Below are 13713 nucleotides of genomic sequence, written 5' to 3'. Positions count from 1 at the left end.
AGGTCATTGTAGTATGATAGTTCAGTGGAAGAATCATGGTTATCATCATCAACAAAAAGCCATTGGTAAACTCATAAGGGGTTTAAACCTGACTTAAGCTGATCACTTTAACTTCAGACTGGTTTTCTGAGACCAGAAGGATAATTTTTGTAGTCTGATTCTGATCAGAACTTACAGAGCATCATGCTCTCTAGGTCAGCCTTGCTTGCTTCCTGAGGAGGGGTGACTTTCTCACTCCTGTCCCCCAAGGAGGTGGTGTCAGGGTGAACAGCCCTGTACCCTCTTCTAAAATCAGTCTTAAGACTGAAGACTTTGGGTACATATGATTGATGACCCCCTGTGTCAGTTCAGAGAAAGGAACTGGCCCACCTAATGGTGGGAAAATCAGGGAGAGAAAGCTCAGTGATGAAGAAGGAAGAAGGGCTGATATCAGGGAGTGCCTGGAAACGTTGGAGACATTGGTACATTCCTGACTCTTGTCTGTTTTGACGTTGCTTATTTCAGAAACAGAATTAGGTAAGCAAAACTGCCAGGTGTGATTGAGATACAGCAGAATGAAGCCATATCCCTACCTCCAACCTGTTTAAAGTAATTTTGTAGCAGTTAAAAAAAATTATATGTATCAGTGAAAAACATGAGCTATATTAGACAGTATTCTAATCCATAAAAAGTGTCAATCACTTTACTATAGCTGTGTGATCAATTCAAAACTTCAGAATCAATAACCTAAGAATCCAAGCTCTTTTCTCCAGTAGTTCACTAGTAAAAATGCCAGTATCTAGTGAGATAGCCACATATTTGTTAAGAACAAATACAACTTTTTAATATATGTAAATGCTTACAGTTTGGGTGAAAAATCACTAGACTAGACTTAAGTCATATATATCTTCTAGTCAGATTGCTTTAAAAAATTCAAATATATACTTAACTGTTTACTTAAAAACTATTTGACTCATTTCATTAGGCTAGTACTGACTCCTGACAAGTTTTTCAACATAGAGCCAGCTGGAACTTTTTAAGAAGACACAAACTTAGATATTATTTCCTTTAAAATAGGATGCACTACATAGTTTCTGGATAGAGGTTTTAAAGTAACTTAAATTTGATTTAACATGACACATTTCAAAAGGCAGGCAGTCCTTACTTTGCATAACTCAGGTATGCACATATATTAGCTACCACAGTTTAAATATTAATAATATCAGTTCCCCTATAGCAGGGTTCAAATTTCAGCTACTGTGAACCAAAATTTCAGAAATGGAGACCTGATTGAAATAAAAATGTGTTTATTTGGGGTTTGCACTTTCCAGAGTTTCACAGGATTACAAAATGGGAGAGGCATATAAAGGCAAAAAGCTGCAAGGCCACGGTCAGTTACATGAGTTGTTTATCAAGAATTGTAATTGGATTTGGTGAGCAGTAAGGATGCTTAGGTTGTTTGGGGTTTGAAATGATTGCATAGTTACAAGGGGAGACCTTGGGAGCAGAAGGCTGCAGCTGGCCCGTGTTGTTCTGATTACGGCTGGTAGTGTCTTAGACCTAGTATACAGTTCAAAGACGGTTCAAGTTTTCAGTGGTGCAGAGACATGTCTGAGACCAGATCAATGGCTGCTTGACTCCAGTTTGTATGCCTGACTCCAATTTGACTACTCTATTATAATATCAATTTGTCATCATTACCACGGAGAAGGCAATGGCACCCCACTCCAGTGCTCTTGCCTGGCAAATCCCATGGACGGAGGAGCCTGGTAGGCTGCCGTCCATGGGGTCGCTAAGAGTCGGACACGACTGAAGCGACTTAGCAGCAGCAGCAGCAGCATCATTACCAAAGGTGTATTAACTGTGAGTTGCCTCATAAAGAAGAAACTTTCACATTCATATGCTGCTCGTTCTTTAGTCTACAAGTCACGATGTAGATTCCATCTGTGTATCAGTGATTAATCGTGTCATTTCCTTCTACATTTATCAATGATTGGTTACTGCACATCTTTTATTCTGTACATAAACAGACTGCAAAGTATGTAGGTGGCCTGCTTCCTTGTCTCCCACTGATACATCCATGTGACATTAAAATGGATAATCAAAAGAGGAAATTGGTCAATAAAGATGAGTATATAGTAAAGAGATAAGCAATAACACTGGAAGTGGAATTCTAATCAAACATTAACTGGAGTTATAGACAAAATTGCTGGAAATGCTGACTCTGCCATCGTTCAGTGCACGCAAGATACACAGCCAGAGGAATTCAGTGAAAATTGACATCAATGAGGAAGGTGTCTATGGAGAAAAGGATGAACATGACCTTGAGGAAGTGACACTAGCAGAAATCTGCACATTAAAGGAACTCTCCGAAATATGAAAGTGCAAATGTGGAGGGTGACCCAGATTTAGAAAGAAATATGACAAATTCCAGAGAAACAGAGAAGATGCTTGCTCTATATCTCAAGTTACACAATGGGAAGGCAAGCACTGTTCAAACTACTCTTGATCTGGATTTTTTACAAAAACAAAAACATTTTAATTCTTAATGTTTCCAGTGTTTTCAATTGCAGTGCATTAAAAACATCAGTTTTACTATTTTGTCATTTCCCTATACATTTATAATCCAAAAGAAGGGTTTTAAATGTTTTGACAAATGTTTTTTAGTGTCCTAGAAAAATGGTCATTTCCCCAGTTGACTATTAAGATCTGTTTGTACAATTTCAGCTTGCACAGTCATTATTACGCTCCTTAGCTGTGCAAAGTGAAGACTGCCTGGACTTCTTAGAGAATGTCTTTTAAACATATATATGCAATGCATATAACAGACATATTATACTCAATGTATTCAACTTAGAAGCAGTTTCTGAGTTTTAACACATTCCACTTTTGTAAAATGGTCCCTTTAGTTTTTGTCAAGCTAGATTCAAGGTGATTATACAATTTTCAAAATTTTCTTTAAAATGATAATAAAAGAAACAGTGGGCAAGTAACAATAACATATAGATAAAATGTTAGCTTATGCTTGTGAGGACACACAGTATACACCTACCTTTTTAAGCCAATAAAGAGATGTGTGAAAAGTTGAAGATCCAAAATTTTCTCCTGAAGATGGTGAAGGATACGGGTGCGGTAAATTTAATCCCAAATACAGAACAAATGGTTGAGTGGAATTACTTGCCTCCTTTCTTAACCAGTTTACTGCTCTGTCTGTATTCTTCCAGTCCGCTTCCATCACTCTTACTTTAGTCTTTTTAGGGGCAAGATTAACCATAGGCCTGCCTTCCTGTCTGAGTAAGAAAGCAACATCTCTTGTCCAGGCTTCCACACGATTGCTGAGGGGCCAAAAGAGGACAAGTTTAAAAAGTTCTGGACACTAAGTACTCTTGCCTGGAAAATCCCATGGATGGAGAAGCCTGGTGGGCTGCAATCCATGGGGTCGCGAAGAGTCGGACACTACTGAGCAACTTCCCTTTCACTTTTCACTTTCATGCACTGGAGAAGGAAATGGCAACCCACTCCAGTGTTCTTGCCTGGAGAATCCCAGGGACGGGGGAGCCTGGTGGGCTGCCTTCTATGGGGTCGCACAGAGTCGGACACGACTGAAGCGACTTAGCAGCAGCAGCAGCAGCAAGCATAAATATAAGAGAGCAATACAGAAAATAATTTTTAGACTCGGTCATGTAAATGTTCGGACTGATTGTATGAGGTCTCTTTAAGAAAGATGCTGAGTACTGCAAATTCAAAAACCAAGAAAAAAATAACAAGAATCAAATATTACCTTATATGTTCTTCAAAACTAAGATAGATTATTTATGAAGGTTACTTTTTCTCCTAACATAATATTTAGTAAAATAACAAAATACTTCAAACTCCTAGTATTGCTTCTGAATTTTAACATTTTTTTCTTGTTAGAATAAGAGAGGTAGTATTTCTAACCAAAGCTGCTATAATTTCCTCCTATCACCAAATCCTTATATTAAAAAAATTCTTCCCTCCCACGGGTACCTTAAGTGTTTCTCAACTCTCAGGTTCTACATTGTTTCCAGCCCTACCTTTTCTTATTATGAGAACAGTTTTGAATATGACTAAAGCTAACTATGGAGAAGGAAATGGCAGCCCACTCCAGTATTCTTGCCTGGAGAATCCCGTGGACAGAGGAGCTGGGGGGCTACAGTCCATGGGGTCGCAAAGTGGCTGACATGATTTAGCAACTAAACAACAACAAAGCTAACTAAGCTAAAATGTCATGCAGATTCCTTGTCCATGATAAACTAGACATGCTTTCTTTAGCTGGTAATTTAAAAGCTAAACGTTACAATCAATTAAATTTCTTCAAATATTTTATCTTATCACTTGATAAGTAAGTAGTAGTACTACTACTTTTTCTCAATCAATATATACTGTTAGTTGGCATAACTGTTTCAGTTCAGTTCAGTCACTCAGTCGTGTCTGACTCTTTGGGACGCCATGGACTGCAGCTACGCCAGGCTTCCCTGTCCGTCACCAACTCCTGGAGTTTCCTCAAACTCATGTCCATCGAGTTGGTGATACCATCCAATCATCTCATCCTCTGTCATCCCCTTTTCCTCCTGCTTTCAATCTTTCCCAGCATCAGGGTCTTTTCCAATGAGTAGGTTTCTTTGCATCAGGTGGCCAAAGTAGTGGAGTTTCAGCTTCAACATCAATCATTCCAATGAACACTCAGGACTGATCTCCTTCAGGATGGACTGGTTGGATCTCCTTGCAGTCCAAGGGATTCTCAAGAGTCTTCTCCAACACCACAGTTCAAAAGCATCAATTCTTTTGTGCTCAGCTTTCCTTACGGTCCAACTCTCACATCCTTACATGACTACTGGAAAAACTATAGCTTTGACTAGATGGACCTTTGTTGGTAAAGTAATGTCTCTGCTTTTTCAAAGCTTTCCTTCCAAGGAGCAAGTGTCTTTTCATTTCATGGCTGCTGTCACCATCTGCAGTGATTTTGGAGCCCCTCAAAATAAAGTCTCTCACTGTTTCCATTGTTTGTTTTCCCATCAATTTGCCATGAAGTGATGGGACCGGCTGCCATGATCTTAGTTTTTTGAATGTTGAGTTTTAAGTCAAGTTTTTCACTCTCCTCTTTCACTTTCATCAAGAGGCTCTTTAGTTCTTCTTCACTTTCTGCCATAAAGGTGGTGTCGTCTGCATATCTGAGTTTATTGATATTTCTCCCGGCAATCTTGATTCCAGCTTGGGCTTCATCCAGCCCAGCATTTCCCATGATATACACTGCATATAAGTTAAATAAGCAGGGTGACAATGTACAGCCTTGACGTACTCCTTTCCCAATTTGGAACCAGTCTGTTGTTCCACGTCCAGTTCTAACTGTTGCTTCTTGACCTGCATACAGATTTCTCAGGAGGCAGGTCAGGTGGTCTGGTATTCCCCTCTCTTTCAGAATTTTCCACAGTTTATTGTGATCCACACAAAGGCTTTGGTGTAGTCAATAAAGCAGATGTAGATATTTCTCTGGAATTCTCTTGCTGTTTGATGATCCAGCAGATGTAGGCAATTTAATCTCTGGTTCCTCTGCCTTTTCTAAAACCAGCTTGAATATCTGTATGTTTGCGGTTCACATACTGCTGAAGCCTGGCTTGGAGAATTTTGAGCATTACTTTACTAGCGTGTGAGATGAGTGCAATTGTGCGGTAGTTTGAGCATTCTTTGGCATTGCCTTTCTTTGGGATTGGAATGAAAACTGACCTTTTCCAGTCCTGTGGCCACTGCTGGGTTTTCCAAATTTGCTGGCATATTGAGTGCAGCTCTTCACAGCATCATCGTGTAGGATTTGAAATAGCTCAACTGGAATTCCATCACCTCCACTAGCTTTGTTCATAGTGATGCTTCCTAAGGCCCACCTGACTTCACATTCCAGGATGTCTGGCTCTAGGTGAGTGATCACACCATCATGGTTATATGGTAAGATCTTTTTTGTATAGTTCTTCTGTGTATTCTTGCCACCTCTTCTGCTTCTGTTAGGTCCATACCATTTCTGTCCTTTATTGAGCCCATCTTTGCATGAAATGTTCCCTTGGTATCTCTGATTTTCTTGAAGAGATCTCCAGTCTTTCCCATTCTATTGTTTTCCTCTATTTCTTTGCACTGATCACTGGGAAGACTTTCTTATCTCTCCTTGATATTCTTTGGAACTCTGCATTCAGATGCTTATATCTTTCCTTTTCTCCTTTGCCTTTAGCTTCTCTTCTTTCCTCAGCTATTTGTAAGGCCTCCTCAGACAACCATTCTGCTTTTTTGCATTTCTTTTTCTTGGGGATAGTCTTGATCACTGCCTCCTATACAACGTCACGAACCTCCATCCATAGTTCTTCAGGCACTCTGTCTATCAGATCTAATCCCTTGAATCTATTTGTCACTTCCATTGTATAATCATAAGGGATTTGATTTAGGTCATTCCTGAAGAGTCTAATGGTTTTCCCTACTTTCTTCAATTTAAGTCTGAATTTGGCAATAAGGAGTTCATGATCCGAGCCACAGTCAGCTCCTGGTCTTGTTTTTGCTGATTGTATAGAGAGTCTCCATCTTTGGCTGCAAAAAATATAATCAGTCTGATTTTAGTATTGATTATCTGGGGATGTCCATGTGTAGAGTCTTTTCTTATGTTGTTGGAAGAGGGTGTTTGCTATGACCAGTTGTTCTCTTGGCAAAATTCTTTTGGCGTTTGCCCTGCTTCATTCTGTTCTCCAAGGTCAGATTTGCCTTTTACTCCAAGTATCTCTTGACTTCCTACTTTTGCATTCCAGTCCCCTATGATGAAAAGGACATCTTATTTGGGTGTTATTTCTAGAAGGTCTTATAGGTCATCATAGAACCGCTCAACTTCAGCTTCTTCAGTGTTAGTTGTTTGGGCATAGACCTGGATTACTGTGATATTGAATGGCATAACTGTTCAGGAAGAAATTTCTAAGAAGCCTGTTTTTTATAAATTTTTGTTAAGGCAAACACCTCTGAAATACCTTATCAATTAAGAAAAGAGCTTAAAAAATTCAAACACCAACATAGAAATAAAGACATTTAATATTAAAACATAATACTCCACATAATGGAAATTTCAAATCACACAAAGTAGCTAATGGTTTATAGGTGAGCTAAATAGAACTTTTATCTGCCTCTTGAAGATAGATAAAAAAGTTTAAGCAACCATAATAAAAACATAATTTTTCACAGCAGATACTCAGTATCATGCTTAGTCACTCAGTCATGTCCAACTCTTTGTGACCCCATGGACTATAGCCCGCCAGGCTCCTCAGTCTATGAAATTCTCCATGCTAGAGGATTGCCATTTCCTTCTCCAGGGGATCTTCCCTACCCAGGGACTGAACTCATGTCTCCTGCCCTGGCAGGTGGATTCTTTATTACTGAGCCAACAGGGAAGCAAATATTCAATATAGTTTGATAAAAGTAATGAAAACTAGAATCTCAGCAGAATTACATCTAAGAGATTTTAGTTAATTCTGTATAGCAAATGGAAATCCCTAAAACAGTAAGTATGGTAAAAGTTATCACACTACCAAACAATGTAACAGTTTCTCAATCTTTCGTTTATATCATTGCTGAATGAGAAAACCCTGTGTGATCATTATTATTGCAGAAGAGTGGGATGCTAGGGGTTTATCACACCAGCAATACTTGTGGTAGAGCTCTACGATTTTGTGGTAAGCAGAAATAGCTCACTGAGATTCATAAAAGATGTTTAGGAACCAAAGTGCTTTCTTTTCAACCAAGGGGTATTATATGGGAACAAATGGCTGAGAAATGATTACAGGGAACAAGGAAATTACAGGAAACCTTCTAATGCAACCTAATTAGTTGTCCAGTGTGATATTGTGATTTATAATGAAAAGTATATATTTGATTTCCATCATGGACTCTGATACAATTTCCTAAAATCCTCAGAATATTCTAAGAGATGAAAGCAACCAAAGTGTCTTCTGTTATGTTAATGGGGTTACTTTTGCACCTCACCTGGGTTGCGGCCTGGATGCCCTAAACAACAAAGAGATTAGAGGGTTGACATTTTTAGTCCTATTGCCTGCCTCTGACCTCCAAGGAGGGAGGAGATTGGAGAGGGAATCGCAATTGATTTCAGTCACCAGTGGTCAGTGATCTAATCTATGTCTCCCTATAAGGGCTTCCCAGGTGGCACTGGGGTAAAGAACCTGCTTGTCAATGCAGGAGATGTAAGAGACACCGGTTTAGTCCCTGGGCTAGGAAGATCCCCTGCAGGAGGGTATGGCAACCCCCATTTTGGTTAGAGAATCCCATGGACAGAGGAGCCTGGCAGGCCACAGTCCATAGCATCGCAAAGAGTTGGACATGGCCGAAGTGACTTAGCACACACACACACCTCCCTATAAAATCCAAAAAATGAGAGGGTTGAGGGAGGGGTGGAAGAGGGGTGGGCTTAGAAGAAGGCATGAAAGCATTATGTCCTTTCCCCAGGCATCTTTTACATTTGGCTGTTTCTGAATTATATCCTTTTATAATAAACTGGGCTTCCCTGGTGGCTCAGACGGTAAAGCATCTGCCTGCAACGCGGGAGACCTGGGTTCAATCCCTGGGTTGGAAAGATCCCCTGGAGAATGAAATGGCAACCCACTCCAGTACTCTTGCCTGGAAAATTCCATGGATGGAGGAGGCTGGTAGGCTACGGTCCATGAAAGTGCAGAGTCGGACACGACTGAACAACTTCACTAGTTCATAATAAACTGGTAATCTGGTAAGTAAAATGTTTCTCTGAGTTCTGTGAGCCACTGTAGCACATTAACGCAAGGGAGAGGTCATGGGACCCTCTGATTTCACAGTTGGTCAAGTCACAAGCATGGGTGGCAAACCTGGACACGTGATTTACGTCTGAAGTGGGGTAGCGGGGCCGTCTTGCATACTAAGCCTGCAACTTGCGGAGTTGAGCTACTTTTAGGACACTCTGGAGTTGGGGGCAGAGCCCTGAATGGTGATCAGAGCCTTTAGTAGGCTCTGGATTGCCACAGGTATAGACTGTTGCTCTGGTTGGGCTAACCAGCCTCCGCAGTCGACCTTACAATGCAGTCATGAGTGGGCCTAGAATGTCTCAAGGAAAGATTGTGCTTGAAAGATGGCTATATTGAACTCAGATTACCATCTTTTGCCACAGCAATGAGTAAGTGTGATTTCCTTTAATCTTTCTGGCAAAGTTATGCCCCTTTCCTTTTTTTTTTCTTTTAATAGTTCTTTGTTTCTGAGGTTCTTTTTGGCCCAAGTTGGTCCCCTTAAGGATAAAAAGGCTTATATCAACTTAATTTTGGCCCAGTCTTACTATTACAACTAATTTCAAACTTAGCTCCATTTTTGCCATTTTTTCTAAATAACATGTGATTTACCCTCCTATCTTAGTGGCATCTTCTTTTGTCTGTTTCTGAGTGTGTGGGCTTTTGGCATGATTCCTGTAACTGCTGGAAGTGGAGTATAACAAATGCTTTCATCATTACTAGGGCAGCAGAGACAGGATTATGGCTGAAGGTAAAGGTTCCTCTCTCCCAATTTTCCCTTTTGCCTCTCTCTGGCTATCCCAAGACTCCTGAGTAACCTAGCTGATCAAGAGGGTAATACTTTGATTGATTAGTTGACCCATGTTCAAGCATTGTGCCTAAGTATAAAGTAACAACTTTTTTATAACTTAAAAAAATTTAGCACTTTTTATACATTCAATACATATTAATGCATGTGTGTATGCTAAGTCACTGCAGTTGCATCCAACTCTTTGCCACCCTATAAACTGTAGCCCACCAGTCTCCTCTGTCCATGGGATTTCCCAGGCAAGAATACTGGAGTGGGTTGCCATTTCCTTCTCCAGGGGACTCTTCTCGGCCCAGGGATTGAACCCATTGCCTCCTGCAACTCCTACACTGCAGGTGGATTCTTCACCGCTGAGCCACCAGGGAAGCCCAGTACATACTAACAGTGATAATCAGTGTTGATTCACTGTTCTACTCTCACTGCTCCCTGGGCCAGCCTGGGCCCTTGTTACTCGAATGTAGTATAAGCAGTAGGTGCTCCAGGAGCTGCACTTTTCAGTTCAGAGTCCCTTTTCCCAGCCCAAAGTTCCCTTGGCAAGTAATACTAATGAGGAAAATAGGGAAAGACAATGTGAATATACAACCACATCATTGACGGCAATTACTGTGACAGAATTGCCATCAGTACCTCAGAGCTCAGTAGGTAAAGACTCTGCCTGCAATGCAGGAGACCCCGGTTTGATTCCTGGGTCGGGAAGATCCACTGGAGAAGGGATAGGCTACCCATTCCAGTATTCTTGGGCTTCCCTGGTGGCTCAGCTGGTGAAGAATCCGCCTGTGATGCAGGAGACTTAGGTTCAATCCCTGGGTTGGGAAGATCCCCTGGAGAAGGGAAAGGCGACCCACTCTAGTATTCTGGCCTGGTGAATTCCATGGACTGTAGAGTCCATGGGGTTGCAAAGAGTTGACGCGACTTTCACTTTTTCACTGTGACAGAAAGATAACTCTTAAAGTTATAATTTTCTCTAATAAACAACCAATGTTTTCATCCCTCTTTAACCGGGTCAAACTATTGTACCAGGAAACATTATCTTTTGACCATGTGCTCAGACCTGCTTTGTCTTACTGTTCAGCGTTGCCTCCCCTGACCTCCTACTCTCCATGACTTGCTATAACCTCCTCGAAATAGAAAACTTTCTAATTAGTTGGTCACTGGGGGTATTTGGGACAAATTTCTTTTCATTCCATTTCTGTGTACTTTGTCTGGAATATTAAGAGTGCATTTTCAATCAGGACAATAATAATAATAAAAAAAAAGGCTTGTATTTATGGTGAGGAATGAAAACTACCTGTGGTTTAGATCAGTGGTCCCTAAGCTTTTTTTGGCACCAGGGACTGATTTCACAGAAGACAGTTTTTATACAGACCAGGGGTGAATGATTCAAGCACATTACATTTTGCATGTTATTTCTAATCTCATGCTGCCGCTGATCTGACAGGAGGTACTGGGGGAGCTTGGAGATCCCTAGTTTAGAGACTGATTCACTGACTCTTCTCATTATAAATTTACAGTCTTACTTTGGCCACCTGATGAGCTGACTCATTTGAAAAGACCCTGATGCTGGGAAAGATTGAGGGCAGGAGGAGAAGGGGACGACAGAGGATGAGATGGTTGGATGGCATCACCGACTCAATGGACATGGGTCTGGGTGGACTCTGGGAGTTGGTGATGGACAGGGAGGCCTGGCATGCTGAGGTTCATGGGGTCGCAAAGAGTCGGACATGACTGAGCAACTGAACTGAACTGAAATTGAAAATAGGCACAAACATACAATGTACAGTTTCCTACATGCCAGCATTTCTTAAAGTGTGGCCCAGCCATCTCTGGGAGGTCCCCTAGGAGCTTTCAGGAGGTCCATGAGGTCAAAACTATTATCATAATGATAGTAAGACTTTTTTTTTTTTTTGCTGTTTTTCACTCTCCTGGGTGTACAGTAGTAGAGACCACTGTAACGAAGCCTCAGGCGGGAGATAGGTGGAGTACACCTATCTCAAAGGAAACATTCTTTATAAACTTAGGCTTCAATGTGTCATTTTGCACATATATACCAAGCACCCCTCCTAAGTGGTCCAAAGTTTATTTTACCTCTTTGAGGAAATGCAAGTGAGGCTTCTCAAAGGGATACAAAAGTAACCACGTGTTTCTGATAAAGGCATTCACAATTGATTATACTTGGTCTACCTCCCTCTGAGGTCCAGTTCCTTACATCTTTGCTACTTCAAGCAGCATCAGCATCACCTTGTTAAATAAGCAGAATTTTGAGCCCCATCCCAGACCCACTGAACTGGAAAGGGCATTTAATGAGATGCCCAGTGGACCTGCACGTATGTCACATTTTGAGATGCACTGCTCCACATAACAGTGTACGAATTTTTATGCTTAAGAGCCTCAATTTTTAGATGAGATAATTAAAATAGTTTCCATAGTAGCCCATGAATAAGAACTGGATCTATTCCAAAAAACAAGGTGATGGCTAAATGCACTGTCCAATGATCAGCAATTTTATTAATTCTTTTTAACAGCAAAATCTCCTAATATGGATGGAAAATAAAACTAACATATTAGCAATTAATTATTGCATAACTCTGTATCTATGCCATTGCTGTGTGGGTTTTCTGTGCCAATGTGCCAAATTCTGCCACTGCAGTATTGGATACAGTCAGCCCACAGGTAGCACTGGGTGAATTTACATAGCAACAATAACCTTTGAAAAAATATCACACATTAAAATTGATGAGAACATAACAGTTTTCTTTCAAAATGAATTAGGAGCCTAGGCATAAACCTTCAGCTTCCTAAGATTACTAAATAATTAAAGTGTCTTAGACTTTAAGAATTATATGGAAATGGATCGCTTTCTCTCACATAAACAAAGAATCATTGTTCTTAACAGGACATTAACAGCTAATGTATCTCAAATAAGTCTCTTGCGTGGAAAAATTACAATTCTGAATCATGTCCTTGCAAATTTCACTATCAACCTAATAAATTCAGTGAGAGAAAATGGAATTCATATTCATTCCTTTTAACTGTTCTTCTCTCAAAGTTGAGAAACACACCACTTTTTTTAAAAGGGACTCACAAGGCTGTCATCTATCTTTGCATATATTCATGATTACTCACAAAATAGTCTGTTTTAGTTGAATGAATAATAATAGTTGTTAATTCTGTGTTATTTTATTATATATTTATTGTAAATACATTTATGCAATTATACAGTATTATACAATTGTATGATAGTAAATAAATTTCAAACAAAAGGTTTGTTTCTCTTGATGTGGGGGTGGGTACTCAGGGGTTTCATGAACTTGAGGTTGTGAACTTCTTTGTAACCATTTTCTAGTCTGTTAGTGAATTCATCACTGTGGAAGCATCAATTTTTAGAACTTTGAATTCCTAGGTGACAGTGACTGTAGCCCTTAACAGAATATTTGCCGCAGTTTGGTTTTAAATAAAGGGAGGCTTTTTGATTTAATTCAAGAAATAGTTACTGAATGTTTACCATGTGAAAGGCATTGTGCTAGGCTGAGACTTGAGGTAACTCCCTTAGCAATCAAAATAATACTACCACCTCATATCTACTCAAGGATAAACTCCTTCTACTATTATACTTCAAAAAATTAAAAGACGATTTGCTACCTTGCGGAAAAAGCAACTGGGATAAAATAGTTTGGTTTTGATTACACCTCTAATGGTTTAGATCACATTGACTACTTACATCAGAAAAGGAGAAGATTTTCATTACACTTTTAGAGTAATTTAACATCTCACCTTAAGTGACTAACATTTCAAATTTTTTGTAAGCCATTGCCTTTCAGTATTATACAGAAAATACAAGCTGGATAAAATGTCATCATATATGAAAGATAAAGCGGGGGGATTATCCCCCAGTAAATCTTTCATTAATAATTAACTAAGTAGTCTCTGCATTGAACATGTTACCATGTCCACAACCCTTGCTGAAGAGGTGACCCAGATGACTATGCTGTGTAGGATTTAAGGTTTCTCCTATCTTGTCGACTGGCCAGGAGTGGGCACCTGACCTGAGGACCAGACCCTTGGGTCCCTAACCTGGTCAGTGATTATGATGGAATCTGGGATGAAACATGTGTTGAGCCC

General features: G+C 40.1%; 1 protein-coding gene across 1 annotated transcript in view; it reads right to left on the bottom strand.

Annotated features, from left to right (window-relative positions):
* Positions 1 to 13713, bottom strand: part of ARSK (arylsulfatase family member K) — a 54644-nt gene that overhangs the window by 19017 nt on the left and 21914 nt on the right. The window contains exon 4 of the mRNA XM_068981239.1: positions 3032 to 3314. Within this exon, the coding sequence (XP_068837340.1) occupies positions 3032 to 3314 (283 nt within the window). The remainder of the gene's footprint in view (positions 1 to 3031; positions 3315 to 13713) is intronic.

Source organism: Capricornis sumatraensis, chromosome 9 (genome assembly GCF_032405125.1).
Source record: "Capricornis sumatraensis isolate serow.1 chromosome 9, serow.2, whole genome shotgun sequence".
Classification (NCBI taxonomy): Eukaryota; Metazoa; Chordata; class Mammalia; order Artiodactyla; family Bovidae; genus Capricornis; species Capricornis sumatraensis.
Note: the sequence above shows the minus strand (reverse complement) of the source record. Positions and strands in the feature narration are given on the sequence as shown.